This window comes from Chrysemys picta, chromosome 6, assembly GCF_011386835.1.
Source record: "Chrysemys picta bellii isolate R12L10 chromosome 6, ASM1138683v2, whole genome shotgun sequence".
NCBI classification, from domain to species: Eukaryota; Metazoa; Chordata; order Testudines; family Emydidae; genus Chrysemys; species Chrysemys picta.
Genome location: NC_088796.1, coordinates 31,559,501 through 31,579,236, shown reverse-complemented (window position 1 = coordinate 31,579,236; position 19,736 = coordinate 31,559,501). Strand labels below are relative to the sequence as shown.

Genomic DNA, 19,736 nt, shown 5'->3' with positions numbered 1-19,736 from the left:
ATATTTTTCTACACGTTAGATGAGCTATCTGAATCATTGTCTCCAGATCCCTAAAGGGTTAAATGATATTTCTCATCTCAAAAATATGCATTTTACTATATGTTTGAGGATCTTCCATAAGGTACAATTTGGCCTACAGAGGTTTTGAGGCATTTTGTGAGTGAGTGGAGTCCAAGGACTAAATAAATATTGTTATGTTGCAGCAATTTTGCTTGAGAAGAAACTTAGGTTTAGTAGTTGACAAATGTCTGTAATACTGTGGAGGAATAAGCGTTATGTCAAGAAAATTGATAAACCATTTCATCTACTGACGGAAACCCATCTGTTGTATACAGTGCATTCATATTATATACAAGCAGGAAAGAACTTCTTAATTAAAAACTGTGTGTTTCTAAAGTATAGAGTAAACAAAACTCTGTAATTAAAGCACTAATGGCTTTAATTACAGTCCCTTTAATAAGCCTTTGATCAGGCCCTAAGGTACAAATCCTATAAAAATCTCCCAAAATGGGACCAAGGTTTGGCCCTAAATATACTGTAATGCAGAGTATATTGATTTACCATGGAGCAAACTCTAATTCCTCTTGTACATGTGTGGAATCCACAGATGCAGCAAAACTAAGAGGAGGAAGAAAGCTCTCCAGGGGGTATGCATACCTGGGCACAATGTAGCAGATAACAGCTAACAATCTTGCTCAAGGATGAAGCAAGAATGAGATGTGGGAGGGGCACAAAGACAGGGTTGGTGGATCTGCACTACATAGATCCACAGGTCATTGCTCCCCTGGAGAATAGAGTTGTAAAAACCATGGCAACTATTGCCTTTTAGATTTGCAATAGTGGAACAGTTCATGGCTCAGGCTGAGAGTTTCTTCTTCCTTGTCGCTGCAGGGATTACAGCATAGCTTGGAATGTTTGCGCTGTGCACTGATCTCCTGAAATTTGCCCCAGGTTACTGCATGTACATGTGTTTGTGCATGTAACATACACTCAGTTTTAAATAAAAGTTGCATCAGAAATTTCATAATTTGAAAATAAGTTTGAGGAGAGATGAGTTTTGTTTAAGAAGCACTTGTAATTCCTCCGATCATTCCAGATGGACTGTATCTTGATTCATCATTCAAGCTGTTCTAAAAGTTATCAGATCCGATCACTCAAGGGAAATAAAAGTGAGTTCCGTTTAGAGAAGCAGAATGAAAGTGAGAATCATCAGGAAAGATAGAAGGAATTGTGCGGTAGTGAGTCACACTGTTTTCCCTTCTCCTCCTCTGCTATCTTGGCATGAATGAACAATCTTCTTCTGATAAAAACTATTCTGGCAATTGACATAACTAGAGACCTCATATGTCCTGAACAAGAAGGCTACTTAAGCAATTCCCTCCCCCAGGTTTTTAATGAAAAGTTTAAAATCCACAGTAAATATTAAGATACTCTATTTTTTTCCCAGTTTACAAAACCTACAGACATGGAGAACTTTTCAAAATTAGGTATCTGTGCTGATTCTCAAAGGAGTCTAAGGGTATGTCTACACTTTGAGCTGGCAGTGTGCTTCCCAGTGTGAGGAGACATACTTGTGCTAGCTCTCATTGATTAAAAATTGAGTGCAACTATGGTAGCGTAAGTACGTACCTAGAGTGTCTGATGAGCATGAACTCTGGATAACTAGCTCCTCCAATACTGCCACAGCTACATTCTATTTTTAGTAAGCTAGTGTGAATGTGTCTCCTCAATCCCCAGCTCAATGTGTAGACATATCCTAAGAGAGTTAGGTGACCAACTCCTAGTGAAATTCTAATCTTTCTCCCTGGCACCAATCCTCAGAAATCCTGCTTTACTCTTTTTGCATAAGCCTGGATTTTAGAGGATATGAAAATACTTGATTTGTTATTTTATTGCAGGATATCTGCCCTGAACCCACTTGCAATTAAGTCAATTGGCAAAACTCCCACTGGGAGTAGGATCAGCCCCTAAATCTTTAAATGCAGTGGCCCAAATCCTCCAGTGTAGTGCTGCTGCTTTATGCCACACAGCTGGTCAATTTTGGTTCTGAAGTTGGCCTAATTACCCAAGAATGGATCACCCAAGTGTAGCAACACCCTTTAGTTGTGCAGAGACAGAGTCATGACTCCTATACCGCTTCCCACCCTGTTGGCACATGCCTTGAACTTACTAACCACCCACTGATTCTCTCTGGGACCATTGGCAGCTGGTATAATTCAGAGCAGCTTGAAGTCTGCTCTAAATTAAACAGGAAACCAGGCTAGTACAAAGCATGCTCAGGACTGGGGGAGCTGCCATTACACTCTTTCTCCCAAGAGATGTGCTGTGTGCTCTTTGGCCATAGCTGAGGATTGTTTCTGATGACTGATTGGTACAGCACCTGCTTTTAAAAAAGGAGCCGGGAGAGTCTTGGGAATTACAACCTAGTGAGGGTCACGTTAGGGAATTAATTGAAAGGGTAACAGAAAGACGAGGACAAGAATTTCAAAATTGGATACCTAAATCAAAGTGAAATGGCCTTATTTTCAAAAGTGTTGAACACTCAGAAGCTCCAATTAAAGTTAATTGAAACCTGTGGGTCCTCACATTTTTGAAAATCAGGCTGCTACACACCTGTTTTTGGAAATCATGGAAAGAATATAGCAACCAGTGTGTAATACTTCACTCAGCCCCCACGGGCTTTGTAATGGATATTGCCCTAACTTATTAAAGTTCTTAAACAATTTTAATAAAATATGATAAAAAGGCAACTTGGAAGATACAATTTAATTGGATTTTCTAAAGAAAAATAATGAAGAAAACAAATAACTACAGGGTAAGTAGCAATATCCTGCCAGTATTTACAAATAAATTTAGAGTAAAAAACCAAAGGTATGTTAAAAGAGCTGCTCCTCTGAATGGAGAGAAGAAAACAGTGTAGTAACAATGGATCAGGACTGTGCCCACTGTTATTTAATAATCAAAACAACAGATTTACAATGGACACCTGTATCCCAACACCATGAAAAGAAGAGGGTTTAATATTTGCCTGAGAGTAACAATTGCTCTTTAAGATAAAATAGGAATTATCTCCAACAAGATAAATGGACAGCTCAGACCTAACCAGGTGACCAAATTCAACTCAGCAGAAGAAAGAATTCAATTTTCAAAAGCACTTAGCATTGGCCTAAATCTGCCATCATTAAAATCAATGGTAAACGTCCCATAGGCTTCAACAGGAGCAGAATTTGGGAACTACCCAATGAGCACCTTTAGAATATCCCGCCTATACACTGAAGTATGTAATCACATCTCTACTAGTCTCTGCACACTGTGAAGGAGTTTATAAAAGTTAGCAAAGAGCAGAGATATGAAGAAAGTTAGTAAATATGGATTAATAGAAATTATTGGATGTGCTATACAAAATTCAACACATGATTAACATTATATAGCTGTACCTGAGCCCCAGTGGCAATTTCATCTGCAGCTTCATTCATTACTCCTAGAGTTTGGAAAGCAAAAACACACAGCTCCCGTTCACATACTGTGGGCTAAAGAGAAAACAACAACAAAATGTTAATTGTGTTTTTATTCCAATTTGTAAGTATTAATTTTTCCATGTACCACCTAAAATATAAATATAAACCATGCATATTAATTCCCATTTAATGCTATTATTTTTCCTGGACAAAAAACTATATTAAAATAAAATGTTGAGAGTACATATCAGTAATTTAGGGCAAATTGCATTACAGGGATGTTGTAATTATCCCAAAACTAGTGTTATAAACTCAGGATATTCACAGTTCTGGTTACATTTAAAAGAAATCCAAACATATTATAGTATGAAAATTCACAGCGAGAGCACCCAAATAACCTTAACTCTGCTCTATCAGACTCTTAAAAACTTCCCATATAATTAAAACCCACTGAAATCTTCTGCACAGGCTACATTGAATACTTTTTCCCTGCATGATTAATAGTAATTCTTCACTTTTATTCTTCGGAACTGAAAATTTCTCGGTCAACGTCTGTTATTCTGTTACTGAGATCATTTGGGACAAATGAAAAGGTCTGACAGTGGGTGCTAAATTTCTTAAACACACCTACTTTAACTTTAATTTCTAAACTAAAGATTTACTTGTAAATCCTCAGAAAATTCATTCTGTATTCATAGAGTAACTGCTGTGAATTTGAAGAAGATAACGCTGCATTTCCCCCCGCTTTAAGTGCAAAATTCAATTCATCCTTAACTATGGAGCTGTGACTGACACCTCCATCTTTTATGAAACCATTCATTCATAATGGTTCAGTTACAGTTATTTAACAAAACAGAAACCAATTTACCATATCAAAGCTGAGCAAGAATTATAGGTCTTGTCCATATGGCGATTCAATGCATGGCAAGCTGGGGTATGAATCTACAACGCTCTAGCCTGTTGCTCACTTAGTGGCCATGTGGATGCTGCTGCCACATAGTAAAAGTTCTGTAGTGTGCTTTGATCTGTTGCTGTTTCAACTATGGAACTTTTAGTACATGGACGCAGGGTCCACATGGAGACTTAATGAGCAGCAGGCAAGAGCGCTGTAGATTTACACCCCAGCTTACAAAATAAACCCTGTATGCAGATTCACATAAAGCAAAAAGGATAGAAACAAAAAAAATCAACATAATTAAATTTTAATTAAAGAGAATAGGCTCTCTAGGTTTTCCAATAGTTCACATTTTATTAGCAAACCCTTGCTCATCACTGAAAGATTATTACTAGATTCACATATTTAAGGCCAAAGTTGTCTATAATCTAAATAGTCAAGAATTAGTGAACAGTCAATTGAGGCAAATAAGCACATGAAAATAGGTAGGATCCCTTGTTGGAATTTTTGTAATAAACAAGAAATTTCTACTTCAACATAGAAATGGTCTAACATGTACTTTTCAGTTACTGCTTGGTGAGTATACTATATTAAACAATTACTTATGAAACTTAAAATTATGTCAAACAGGAAGCTATTATGCCAGGTACCACTGAAAATCTACCACCGAAACACTATGAGTCTTTCGCTGCCATGATAATAAAGGAAGAATATCTCTAAGTTCAGACACTCATGCCAACGTCTATAGAGAGCACTCAGCAGAAATTAAAAATGTATCAACTGCTGTATCAAACAAACATAAAATTTAGCTGGATTTTGTTTCAAGAAATTATTTCACCAGTAATATGCTATAGTTCTGCTCACTTGTTTCATAGCCCTTAAAATATGCACTGGTTTGGTTTCAAAGATTTTTGATTTAAATAACCACTTGACATCAGCACTGAAACATTCTCACCGCAGTTGCTTTAGAAGAGCTATCGTCTTTCAGGTCTAATAGCATGTCATATATTTGAGTTATTTTATCTGCTATGTTACATTGCATTAGGTAGCAGGCTAAGCCTAACATGATCCAATTCACTGTGCCACTGCACACTAGACAAAAGGTATTTATTATTGCCACTGTTCCTATCCTTACACATTTCGAAAGGTGACTTCGCTATTCACGTTAGTGGGGAAAGTATAAAAGAATTCCTATCCTGACTGTTATGAATAACCAAAATTGTTCTCTGATTCAATTTCACTACACAGTAAGGCACTGACAAAGTTCAGCTATGCTTGCCATAAAGCAAAAGAATTCATAAATAGTGTTTTGAATTCGCTTTGTAATCTGCTCACCTTTAGCAGTGTAATAAGTTATCATGAAAGTTAAAAGTGACATACAAAGGGGAAAAAATTGGGTGTGTGTCCTTTTTTTCTTCTTTTTTCAAAGACTCTGTGATGACTAGGGAGCCTGTGTAAATGATGACATCATGAGAAGCAGGAGAGTAAAAATTGAGCTGTTAAGAGGTGATGGGATTTTAAGTCAGGCTGTATAAAATTCTTTGTATTTTATTTGTTTTTGCTAACTCCTATTTAACTTCAATGCCTAATGAACATTTTTGAATGAAATAAGTCTATGTTAAAGATTCCATACCTTTCAATTTAGGTTTTAAAGTTTTAAGAGCTCACAATAAACATATTTTTTACCTCCCTCTGGGCTTCCAACAAAGCAAATAAGACCAGACTTTACATTCCTGACATTCTTAAATTAAAAGATGAGCAGGAAACACCGCTCCCCCAAAAGCAAACAAACAAAAATCTGCCAATCTTCTTTATAAATCATAAAGAACTAAAACGCAGCACAAGTCCAATTTTTCTTCAGATCCTTTACAGATGAACGTTTAACTAAGCAATGGTCCTGGGAGAAGTGATCGTTTTAAGATCAGTTCTTTTATTTCTTGTTACATAAAAATGATATTTTTTTTGACACTTATCAATAGGCCAGTCTATATATTCCTTCCTCCCATGATGTTATGCAATGAAAAACTAATAAAAGTTAGACTAGTAATAAATGAGGAAGCAATAATAAAGGCTTAGTATTATAAATTCTTTGATAAGGCGTTTATATGGAACATATAAGAGTGAGTTCTCTGTACTTATCTGTGCTGACTCTTCCTCTCCAACTTTAATGAATATGTTGAAGAGTATAACAGCATGCAGTCAGAAAACTGAGACTGATTGGCACTGCAGCCTCTAGAAGGTAAATGTCTTGGCTGGTCATATCAAGACACCAGGCAAAGTATAAAAGGAAGGGGAGTCAGGATTTGTGAATGACTAAAGCCAGGGAGGCCTTTGGGGAATTACTGCCCAGTGTTTTTTCAGTTGATTTTCTTTCTGGTTTTGTGACTGGTGGATAATAAGCCCTGAGGAAAGAGCCTTAAAAGCCCTGAAACTTAGAGCTTTATTTCCATTCCCACCCACTAGTTTACACTGAGCTAGAAACATACTTAAAATAAAAAATGAAAGATGGTATTATTGAGTAGTAAGCTGATTCCAGGAACCGGGCCTTTAAGAAAATTGCAAGACTTGCGAGAAAATCATGAGACTATTTGGCAATATTGTGAGCTGTTTACAAAAATTCAACAATGGTAAGGCGGCTGATGTGTGCTGTGACCACTGCTTTTTATGCTGACCAGTCTCCTTGAACTCCCATTGTCTGTTTGTTGTATACACCTGTTGTCTCTTGTCTTATATTTGGATTATGTCTCCGGGCAGGAGCTTTCTTTTCATTCAGTTTTTGTACAGTGCCTGGCACAATATGGTCCTGGTCCATGACTGGAGTTTTTAGGTCCTACCACAATGCAAATAAATAAGTAAAAAATACATAAAAATAAATAATTAACTTTAAATTGGCACAACCCCATTTTGTGGATACTTTTATTTTGGTTTACGAACACGATTTAGCATTACATCCATTTGGTTTACGAATATTGATTTAGCTTACATCCATTTCTAAATAGATTTAGTTAAATCAGTACAACTTTCTTGTCTAGACCAGTGGTTCTCAAACATATTTGATCGTTTACTTTTCCACTGCTGCTAGCGGTGGCTCTCTGGCCACTCAGCTCTGAATGTGCACAGTAAGTTTTTTCCCCCTAAAGCTTTTCACACCCCCACCCCTGCCTGCCCTCCCAAGCAGGGCGCAACCCCCAGTTTGAGAACCTCTGGCCTAGACAAGATGATGTGGAGATATGGTCTCTTGGACAGTCAGGACGTAAGCCATACAGGGTTTTACATCACCTTGAATTGCATCCAGAAATGAACTGGAAGGAATCCTCTGTAGTCGACAGAGTATATATGCTAACATTCACCACTGAGAATGTGTGCAATTTCTTTCTGCATTGTCTAAAGAACAGTATTGTCATTCTCTCTAAGCAAAAACAGCTTATGACAGAACAATCAACGGCCTGAAAGATATTTTATTTTTAATCAGGATGCAGAAAATAAATGGAAGGCCATTTAGTTGACTGTCACAAAACTTTTGGCTGAGTGAAGAACATCAGTGCTGAAAGATCATTCAGAGGGATAATTATTCCAGTAGGAAAACGCCAGAGAAAAGTAAGAGCCCTGGTTGCTAACAGGCTGAGATTGCAAGCCCCAAGGAACAGAAGGCAAAAATTGTATCATTTTTTAGACCTGTAGGGTTATCTTGAGTTTTCTTTTCAGCTATCCCCTCTCTCCATGCTCAAAAGCACCTTTGAGAGTGTCACAGCTGCTATGAACAAGAAAGAATAATCAGAGTTTTCTATCTGCTATAAAGCAAGTGGCATTGCCTCAAATGGTGGCCGTGAATAGCAGGTAGGTCTTCCAACTACAAAAGCATGTGCCTATATTCCTATATGTGGGCTCATGTTGTCTAATATAATTTCCAGACAACCTTTAAATTAACTACAACAAAAAAACAACAAACAAAATACTCAGAGCTCATGTTGACCTGGTTTATCTTGTCATTTTCTAAAGCTTTCTGAAGTTGTGCTCAGAAGAGCAATGTGTCATCCTCTGAAGTACTCTGAGGGATGCCACACACACACTAATGAGGCTGGAACATGACTGGCACACCTAACTACTATTGATCTAAAAATAAATACTCAAGAAAGGCTCACTTACAGCAGATGTCATAAATGGCAAAGGTGAAACCATTAAAAATCTTCTCACTTCTCCTAATGAAGGAGCTGGTAGTGAAGATAAGATTTATCTTCAAATATATGTGCTGTGTTCAGCTTCTTACAAGGAAGGTATTGGGCTGTCCTTAGGAGAAAACTGTCTCTGTTTTACCTTGATTAGATTGGATAAGTGCTGATATGATGCTATAGTACTGGCAACACTCACAGTATGCTTGAACCGAAGGGAAGAAAATGCATCTAGTTTGTGGAATCTGTTGCAAGTGAGCCTTGGGCTTTGTATGTTTATTTCATGTCTGATTTGGTGTGTGTGTTATATCGTAGTCTCATTACTGAGTGATGGCAACATAAGAATAGTTGCTAATCCTCCAGTTTGTGAGCACATACCACCTAAATGGCAATTATATTCTAAATAAATGATATACTACCATAGAGCTGAAACATCCAGAGCATACCAGGGCCTTTCTTTTGTCTCTCTTATACCACACAACTATGCAGACTAGTCTCCAAGCTGTAATTTAAGGGCTAAAATTTCAAATGTCTATAGTGAGCCCACATGCACCCCAGCTATGTCCACAAATCCCACAACTCAATGTACAAATAATTATTTGTGAATGGAAGTTGGGAGGCAGGTGCTAATGCGAGATTTGTGTACTTTTGGCCAGTGTAATTTAAATGGCCAGGGAGAAATTCAGTTCTAAAGGAGCAATTCTCATTAACTGCAACAGGAGTAGGAGGAAGCTGTATTGTGGGTACAGCTCTAGACGATGACTTTTGTCCTCCCTGCCTCGTAACACAAGGACAAGGGGACATTCAATTAAATTAAAAGGGGGAGAAATTAAAAACTGATAAAAGGAATTACAATGTGCAATTAGACTGTGTAACTCACTGCCACATGAGGTCCCCGAGATAAAGCAATTAACAAGATTCAAAAAAAGGATTGTATATTTATATGGATATCAAGACTATCCAGAGCTAACATAATTTCTTGTAACACATTTTGTGGAGGGATATTACTTGAATTAGGTGGACCTGGAGTCTGATCTGGTCTGGCAATTCCTATGTTCCTGTGACTCCGGATATTTGTACTTAACTCCTGGCTCTGCCACAGACTTCCCCTGAACTTGGGCAAGTCACTTCAATTTTTTTTCTGTGCCTCTGTAAAATGACAAAGTTTTCAGATATTACAGAAATGGGAGCTATATAAATTATATAGATAAACAGGGTTGCACTTGTTAACTGATAGCAGAATTTGGCCCTTTGAGTGTTCAATTCCAACTTATTGGGTGACCATCCAGTTTCAACAAAAATATTATACTGAAACAGAGAGTATTGGGTTGTACACCATTTCTACTGCAGGAGGCTCAGGACCAATATAGACTGTGCCATATGTCACAATTTTGAATTCCGGTTTTCTTGTTGCAGATGGAAGACAATAAATACAGAAAAGATAGTGACCACTATGATAATGAACACTCTTCCTTAAATATAGATTCCAAGTGCTTTACAATAACACCTTGAACCAAGGAAGAAAAATACTGCCGTATTTCTACTAAAAGACAACTTGCCTATAAATTCACTCAAGCAAGAGGTTCCAAATCATAGAGTTCTATATTAATTGATTACCATATTTCTGGAATAAAAGAAATATGGGTATGACTTCATTGAAAAACACTACATCATAGAGCAGATGTTCTTACTGCCACCCACTCGAATGTTATCACCATCTTGTTAAACTATTAATGGTACTGATAGGTAGAGATGAGGAAAATCTGTTTTTTTCTATCTTGTGCTTCATACCATTCTCCAAATGTTTGACATGGACACTTGGGATGCCAGTGGTTGCCAATAATGTGACATGAAGGAGAAAACCAAGGGAAAAAAGTGGTTAGAGCTCTGAAAAGCAATCCATGCATCCCTTAGTATCTCCATGTCTTTATAATGGAGCAGCCACCAGGAGTGTGGAATGTTACTTTCCAAAATGCCTTGGCATGCAGGAGGCTATGAAGGCTGGAATAATGTGGTGACACTGCAGCAGCCTTTCCCATTTACTTTACATGCAGCCAATGAGAAAGACTGCTCTAATGAGGGAGGAAGAGCCGCCAATTGAGAACCTGAAATATGGGTCTCCATCTCTGGAACAAAGGCAACAAAAGAAGGACTGTAAGGAGCCACCCAAAAAAATAAACAACATCCCATTCCCTGATAATCACATACTTTCCTTAGTACCTAATCTTTAGTGACAATGCCCATTCCCCCAGTGCTTTACCCCTTTCAACCACCAGCTTTAAAAACCCCATTTCTTCTCAAGGAAGGTGAAATGTTTGGGACACTTTTCCACTAACAGAGTCAGTGGTGTGTACACGCTATTGTGATGGGATGTATTAGAAATGCCAAAGACAGACAGGCAGGCACTTTGGACATCTCGGTTTAACAATATACTTTCTGGCAAATTTGCGACTGAAACAAAAAAAATAGCTCCTCTTACTAAAAACACAATGGCAAAATTACATACAAGGAGACCTAAAATGTCATCTACTGTGTAACTTGCATGGAATTGCACAGAGCTCCTGTGTAAAAAGACAGTAGGACACATGGAACTGAAAGGCTTCAGAAGTGTAAGTAATGTGTGTGTGTGTGCGCACCTATAATGATAATACTTTGCACTTCTATAGAACCTTTCCATTCCAGGACCCGCAAAAGAAGGCAGGTATTTGAAAAGGTAAATTGTAAGTGTGGGCCTCAGTGTTATAACGTTTGGTTGCCATAGGTGCAAGTAAAAAAGATCAAAGAGAAACCAGCAGAAAGGTATTGACACAAACATAGTGCGGAGGGTCGTCATCCTCCTCCACTTTTTTCTCTCTAACTCCCTTATGTTGCTTAGGTATGATTCCTGAAAAGGATGTCCTCAGAGATCAGGGAGTGCTAAAGAAGCTAATGAAAAAGTAACAGTGATAGTTAACATCACCAGTACTAGCAGCAGCTAAAATTGGTTTGCTGCTGCAGCTAGGCATATGGGTGACTTTTCTGTTTACTTAATATGAGGACGGGAAGACTGCATGGGCAAATTCAATGTCTCAATATTAGCGTACAGCATTGCCATGAAGAAAAGTCTATAATGTCAGGAAGGCCCTTTATTCACTACTATGAAGTGGTAATTCAACTGTGACCAGGTATTCTCTATTTAATTTGACTTCAACTTTCCATGTGATCAGAGCACATTCAGCACAGCTGGAAGCACTGTTACCTATAGGAAGGCAGATAGAGAACAAGCAGAAATAAATAATCCAATAATCTCTCTTCCTGAAACTGTGGGTAATGTTTCCCAAAAATCTCACAGTATTCACGTAAATTTTTAAAAAGCACCACTGAATGCATGTTAGAGACCATGACATGGGCAGGGTATAAGAACCTACATCGATTAAATACATTACAGTGGGTTGGAAAATGGACTTATTCTGTTACCCTCTCCCCCAAATTCAGGTCATATGTTCTGCCTTTTTTCTCTTCTTTGTCCTACGGTATAGTTGTAGTCTGGGCAGAAGAAATTATACTTGTTTCAACTTCAAGTCTTTTCAAACAAACAGATAATATAGATTCAATCTGTGATCTCAAACTGCGCAGGGCTGGATCTGATCACTGCTTGGCTCCAAGGCAAACCCGTTATGCTGTACTGATGTTGGGGGATTGTCCTTCAGAGGCAACAGGGAACCAATTCCACACCATGGCACCAAGGGGCAAGGGTACTGCTGGAGGTGGCTTTTTTCAGAGAAGAAGAGGTAAAAAACAAGGTATTGAGCACTTGTGGTCATGAAAGATCCTGCAGCCCTCTGGCAAGAAATTGGGCTTTAATTCCAGTATACTGGTCAAACTCCAACTTGGCTAAATACATTCTGCATACATATACTTTCCCCTGTAGTTCAGTTATTTTCCATTCCACTCCTAAAACCTGTTGTGTAGTACTTCCAACACACTGGCTACTGCATTACACACCAGGGTGGCTGAATTTCAGTGGTAGTTGCGTAATACATATATACACATGGGGGTGAAATCTTGGCCCCACTGAGAATGGGAGTTCTACCATTGACTTTAACGGGGCCAGGATTTCACCCACAATGAAATCACATTTGAATCTTTCAGGATGAAAGCGTTCTGAAAAAGTAAGGTTATTATTGTTATTGATATATCAGCATTATCATCTTAGAATTATTTGTGGTGCTATCAATAACAGGGTCTTCAAATACTGCATTTCAGAGTATTTGATTGTTTACATCCTGCTGCTGAAAAGTTAAGAGCAGAGGCATCTGTTCAAGGATGCTGCTTTTCAAAGGAAATAATCTCATATTTAGTTTTGCAGAGTTTTTTTGTGTTTCTCTACTGATTCCTCTGCCCTGTTTTTAGAGAGAACTTAGTCTGAGATTTCAACACAAGATGGCACTCTAGAAGAGATTTCTCAATTCAAAGGAAAATTATTTATATGGTTTTGTTTCTCATCTGACTGAATACATTCTGGGAGGTTCTTGCTCATTTTAACTGTCCCATGTTTCTTTAAGATCTATTCAAATGATGCTAGTTTGTTCCAATGTCCTTGGCTATTGACAGATAAAAAGCACAGAGACAATTTGATAGATGGTACATGCATACTACAAACAGTGTTATGTAAAGGCTGAGTGTGGCATATTTTTATTATACATATTTTAATCAGATGCTTAAATTTAATAAACACTTTTGTTAATGATTCATCAGCTCATTATATTTAAATGTATGCAATAAAAGTACTATTATCATATGCTGAATTCCTAAACCAGTCTCTTTCTTTAATACCATATCAGCTCAGCTGTTGCATTATTAAAATATTTACTCGTTCCCTAGAATATAAATACTAGCTCTAAAGTAATGGCAAGATTTTCAAACTGTATTAAAGAGGTACTATTGCCTTTTTATTATAGCACCAGAATGCAACACAATTTCTTTATTATATTTCTATTTTCAGTTTCTAAAATACACCTGTACTAAGCTGTTGGGAAGAAATTACCCCTCTTGCTTTGTGGCTGAGGGAGATGAAAATGTTGCAGACCTGGAGTGGATGGGAGGCCCAGAAGACAGAAGAGTTGCCTCTACAGCATCATTCTGCCTTCTCCTGATCTGATAAAAACTTCCCTCTCAGTGATCGATGAGGCTCAGAAATTGTAGAGTGGAGCAGAGGCAAAAATGGTCCCTGGCTCCACAACCTCAACCTCCCTCAATCTCTCTGATACTCTCAGCATTAACTTACTCCCAATTGGTTCCCCCAATTCAGTATGCACCTTCCACAGAGAACCCTCACATGTAAACATACCAGGGGAAGCACTGCCTTTAGTTCTTTCCTCATTTAGTTTACATATCAATTGAACTGTTCACTTTTTAGGGCAGGGATTATGTCTCCTGTGCCTTGTACAGCATTAAGGACAGAACTGGAACCCATCCATTGATCAAATGCAGAAAACCAATTACCAGGTACATTTTCTTGTTTTCTACACAAATTATCACTGTGTCTTCTCTTAAATCTTTTTTTTCTCACTTAACTTATGGCTCTCAGGTTTGCCGTAGCAGTTTACCTAATGAATAACAGGTAGTCACATTATCAAATTGTGTATTATATTGTAATTCTCCCTTTATAGCATTCTAAAAATTGCCTAGCTGACTGAATGGATAATCCATATAAAATGGCCTTTATCTGCTAGGTTGAAAAGTGAAATTCTCAGAATCTATTTTGTGACTGTAGTTTGGGATCTGAATTGAGATCCTAGATTCGGACCTTGGAGAGCTACTGGAATACAAATGTTTAATAATATTCATTCTCCAACTGCCTCTTATGAAACACTGACAGAATTCTATACAATAAATATAGTTCCTTGAATAAACAAAACAGAGTGGCTAATCCCCCTGAGTTTTTGCAAATCTTGCAATATTGGTGTTTTACTTAATGCTCCAGCTCCTGAAGTCAGGTGATTTTGTGAGAACCTCAGCCTTCATTTTTTGTGTAGTACAGTTTTAGTTGTCGTGGTTGTGGAGAAAAGTTTAAAAAACATGACCCGAGGACACCCTAAAGGCTAAAATCCAGGATGCAAATAAAAATAACCCAACTTTTTTTTTGTAAATCTCATGATTTTTAAGCCAATCTCATGCTTTCAGGGCCTTAACTCGTGAATTCTCACTGTTTGGAAATACTGAAATAACTTTTCTCCATATATGCACAAAGTGAAACTTATTACAACTTTTAAAAAATTGTTTTCAGTAGTACCCACAATGTGCTAGATACTTTCCAAACATTCAAGAAAGGGTAGTTCCTATTCTGAGTTGCTCAGAGTGTAAGGACAGACAAGTAGATAAATTAGGAGAAGGGGAACAATAGCAATTCTCCTCTGCAAATGAGACCAATGAACACATATTCAGCAATAAAACATAAAACAAGATATACAATAATATACACAAGGAGGATAAGTTAGTGTTGCAGAGGAACCAACACTTTGAATTCCTTGGCCACTGTGAAGCCCATTCTCTCTTCAGACACCATGCCAGCAGGTGAGACCGACTGGACTATTCTCACTGGCTGGAGTAAGTTGAAAAACCAATAAAAAATGTTGTTTTTTTGCAAAATTTCCAAAAAGTCAAAGTGCTGACATTTTACTGACATTTTTCAATTGTTGAAAAATTTTGACCAGCTTTTCCAGACTTTTTTTCTGGTCAAAATTTTTTTATTATTATTAATGTCATTGAAAATTTGAAAGTGGGGTAATTTTAACCAGTTCTGGGCTTCACAGTCTGAAAATTCCTTGTCATGTTCACTTGTCACTCTTCTGGAGAACCCTTAATTCAGGAATTGGCTTTGTGCCTGGTCTGACAGAGCTCAAGTTCGCTGTCCAAAGCATGCGTCGAGGTGTGACTATTTACCAAGACTTGAAACAGTGGCTGAGCAAGACCAAGTTTCTGCAATGGTTTATGGTGTTTAAGTTTGCCATTATGTCAATCTAATTAATGTCCATCAATTGCACTTTAAATTAATCCAATCTTGCCTAAGATAAACAGATAGTTACTTCAGTATTCTTGTATTTTCTTTGCTTATTGTCTTGACTTCTCCAAGTCAACCAATTCTAAGTCAGGACTTTTGAGTCCATTACTCATTTCAAGAAAAATAAATTGATCAGATTAAAAATATTTCTTCCTAGGTTTTTATTTATTTATTTATTTACAATGGCTAGATGGTGAATAAACTTTGGATCACAAACTGTCCTTTAGTAAGTGTTGGTACAGAATCTAACATCCTACCGCAGTGTCAGCAATAATAATAAAAAGAATTATACTCTTCTGCTATAATGTCTTTGGTTTAGTATCTGAGATGAAGGCAGCTTAACACAGAGGCTACACCCACATAATGCCACCCTTGGAGGTGGCAGGTAGTGTACGCGTAGCTACATGGCACTGTGAAAAGCAGGCTGTGTCCACACTGTGGTGTGTAGCTACCAGTGAAAGGCTCTGGCAGAGGAAAGGAAGCAGTGAAAGGCTTCAGCAGCTCCCCACAGCCAGAGCCTTTCCTTGCAGCGAGTATTTTCCTGCAGTGGGGAAAGACTCCAGAACTGGGGAGGCAGCGGGACACTACACTGATAGAAATAGTAGTGTAGACAGGAAGGCCTGGTTTGGGTAAGTAGAGAGCCGTGTAGGTTATGTACTCGGGTACATACCCACACCCATCAGACATGTTTTTTACTTTACTCACCCAAACCATGCCTCTGGTCTACGCTGCTATTTATACCTGGGCTAGGGGTCTAATGCATATGTACATTACCCACGGCTGAAAGAAGTGTGCAGGGTAGGTGTAACCAGACGCAAACAAGCAGATCTTTACTGTGGCCTCAAGGAGCTCACCTTGTCTACATCACAATCAGATCTAGGTGGTTCCATTTCCTGGTATATGTCGAATCTACCAAATCTCTTAAAGGCACAGACCATTGCAGTTGCACTGCAGGTGCAAGATTTCAAGGAGAGGGGATGAGGGCACAATGGGCACCCACACTTTAACTCCCACTATGTCTGGCCTGAAATGCAAGACACCACAGCAGCACTGGAAAGGAATGGATAGGGGACACCATCCTTTGCACCGGTCAGGGGACCTAGTTGGATGCATGAGGCTGAAAGAGTTGCTGCATTGTCTGAAGGGAATAGCAGACATCATGCTCTTGCTGCATGCTAAGAAGCTCAGTAAGGAATTTTATCTCCCTGAGCTCCCGCTGGGATGCTGCAGTTCTATACCACACCCAACAAATGGCTGTATAGGCACAAATACAACTAAATATCCACAACTCCTGCTTATCTTCAACAGAGGTGGCCAAAGGCAAAGCTTCAGAGAGAGAATTTCACCCTAGAAATCCAGCTCAAACCAAGGAGTTCTCAGCACATTTACAGTGATTACTTTCTCTGTCTATTCCCAGCACAGAGCCACCACAACCTATACCTCATGTTCTCTACACTGAGCATGGGTTTACTCCAGAACTCAGTGCTTAAGGACTCTTCAGCAAGGTGTAGTCAGACTCTCTTGAGATTTTTTATCCAGGCAAAAAAATGCTCCGCAAGTAAAGTAATCCCAAAGCTGATTTTCACAAGGCAGTCCCTTAATTGTTACCCTTTTATGCAGAATTTCTTATCTCGGATTCATCCCAAGTTAAGGGGCTCAATGGAGGAGTAACTGAATGGAATTCTATGTTCTCTGTTTTACAGGAGGTCAGACTAGATATCTAATGGTCCCTTCCAGCCTTAAAGTCTATGAAAACATTGAAAATTCCCCATAAGTAGAACCTTGATTTTATGAACACCAGTCTGAAAAATGACCATTTATATGAACCATTTTTCTCAATGGTAGGGGTCAGGGATTGGAACAAAATCACATAATGAAAGTGATGTTGAAACAAGTCTTTATCACTTCATGTACCGATACCTTTGGGGCACTGGAAATCACTTTGCAGTGGTTTGAAGGACAAGGAGAAAGCAATGCAATGCACCATACACTGCACTATACCCACTGTAATTCAGGTGTGCAATTTTATGAACTTTTTGATTTTAGGAACTCTTCAATTCCAAATTAGTTAATAAAATAGAGGTTTTACTGTACTTTCTAGAGGGATTTCTGGGAAATACTGAAAATACGAGGTATGGAGGAGGCATCAAACTGGGACACCTCATTTAATTTTTCGGAAGTCATTGCAGAATCTCATTGTACTATCTGGCTTAGATACCAGAATGATTGGGCTGGACCATTGACTATGGGACTCCTCAATGACTCCCAGCTCCAGCATCCCCTTAACTTCAATACTGATCTCTTCTCTTTTAGCCTCCGGGATCCAATATGGTTTAACCTTCACCTTTACTCCTGGATCCGTAATGATGTGGTAATGGATTTCTATGGTTCTGCCTGGCTTTTCCTAGAACACATCATGGTTCTGTTCAATCATTTGGATGACCTCTATATGTTGTTCAATGGTCAATTTGGGCAACATTTTTACCTGTCCCTGAGATTTATTTTTTTGGGGTGGTGTCTCTAGGGTGACTATATAAGTTTCTCTGTCTTGCCAGAGCTTCAATAGGTTAGTATGGTTGAATTTCTCTTGTTTTTGGCGACCAGGTTGTCAAATCTTATAGTCAGCCTCTCCAATAGCTTCTATAACTTGGTATGGCCCCTGCCATCTGGCGAAGAGCTTGCTTTCTGCTGTGGGCACCAGCAACATAACCCAATCTCCCATCTGGAATTTCTGAACCTTTGCTCAATGATTGTAATAGGTCTGTTGGGCCTCTTGTGCTCCTTACATGTGCTCCCGCATTATGGGGGTGACTTGGACTATTCTATCCCACATCTGCATCACACGCTCAATGATGTTCCCTCCCTGACTGGGCTCTTCTTACCAGTCTTCTCTGGCAAAGGCCAATATGTTGTGGGGGTGGTGACCATATAGCAACTCAAAGGGGGGAAACCCAGAGGAAGCTGGGGAACCTCTCTTATAGCAAACATTAGGTAGGGTAGCAAGGTATCCCAATTTTTCCCATCTCGACTCTGCTTTCCATATCATGCTCTTCAGCATTCTGTTAAAGCATTCCACGAGGCCATCAGTCTGTGAATGATAGACTGAGGTTCACATGGCCTGTATTTGGAGCATTACACATAAGTTCTTCATCAATTTTGATACAAAGTGGGTCACTGGATCTGTCAAAATCTCCTCAGGTATTCCTACACTAGAGAAAATTTGGATTAACTTCTTTGCTATCATCTTGGACATTGTGTTTCACAGGGGTAGGACCTCTTGGTACTGGGTAGTGTAATCCAGAAGCACGAGCACACATTGATGACATTGGGCCAACTTCTCCAGTGGGCCTATCAGGTCCGTTGCTAACCTTTCAAATGGGACATCAATAATTGGTAAGGGTACTAAAGGGGCTCTTAAGTGAGGTTGTGAGCTGTGCAATTGGCATTCCAGACAGGGGGCGCAATAGCATCGGACTGCCATATAGACTCCTGGCCAAAAGAAACTTTATATGATTCTATCTAGTGTTTTATCTACCCCTAAATGTCTTCCAAACACTGGTTGTGTGCCCTTCAATAACCTCAGGGTACTAGAAGCTGCTCCAGTTCTTGCTACTGTAGTCAGACTATTCTATATAAGAAGTCCCTCTTTATCATGAAGTACAGCCCTGGGCCTTTGGGTTTTCCATGAACCAGGACCCCGTTCACTTCAACAATTTCTTTTCAACAACTTCTTTTCTAAATGTGATATAGAGGATCATTGGCTTGGACCTGCCCAAAATTCTTATATGAGGGACCAATACATCCAAGCTCAAGGAGATCTATTTTCATTTCATACCCAGGATTGGTCTCAGTGGAACTGGGCCCAGCCTCAGGTTCACCAACTATCTGAGTTGCCTCCCTGCCTGCTGGATGAGACCACTTACCCACAGGTACCACCTTTTGATTCTGGGCCAAGATTTTGGTCCCCAGTGCTTTATCTTGCCTCCTTTCTCATCCCCAGGTGCAGAAAATAAGTCCCGGGCTAATTCAGAGAAGATGAGAGGAGGGATATTTGCTGGAGTCACAGTACTGGTCCCGAAGCTACTGCCTTCTTCTGACCCCTCCACCAGAAGTAGGTTTACAAACCCTAGGAAGTATTATCCTGTGAGCAGCAGGCATGCGAGTTTAGGGAC

The 19,736-nt window shown here is 39.0% G+C and overlaps 1 protein-coding gene across 2 annotated transcripts in view; it reads right to left on the bottom strand.

Moving 5' to 3' along the window:
* The window catches only part of PARP8 (poly(ADP-ribose) polymerase family member 8), a 166,062-nt gene that overhangs the window by 26,290 nt on the left and 120,036 nt on the right, over positions 1-19,736 (bottom strand). For both annotated transcript variants that reach the window (XM_005282179.5, XM_024105632.3), the window contains exon 15: positions 3,438-3,530. In XM_005282179.5, the coding sequence (XP_005282236.1) occupies positions 3,438-3,530 (93 nt within the window). The remainder of the gene's footprint in view (positions 1-3,437; positions 3,531-19,736) is intronic.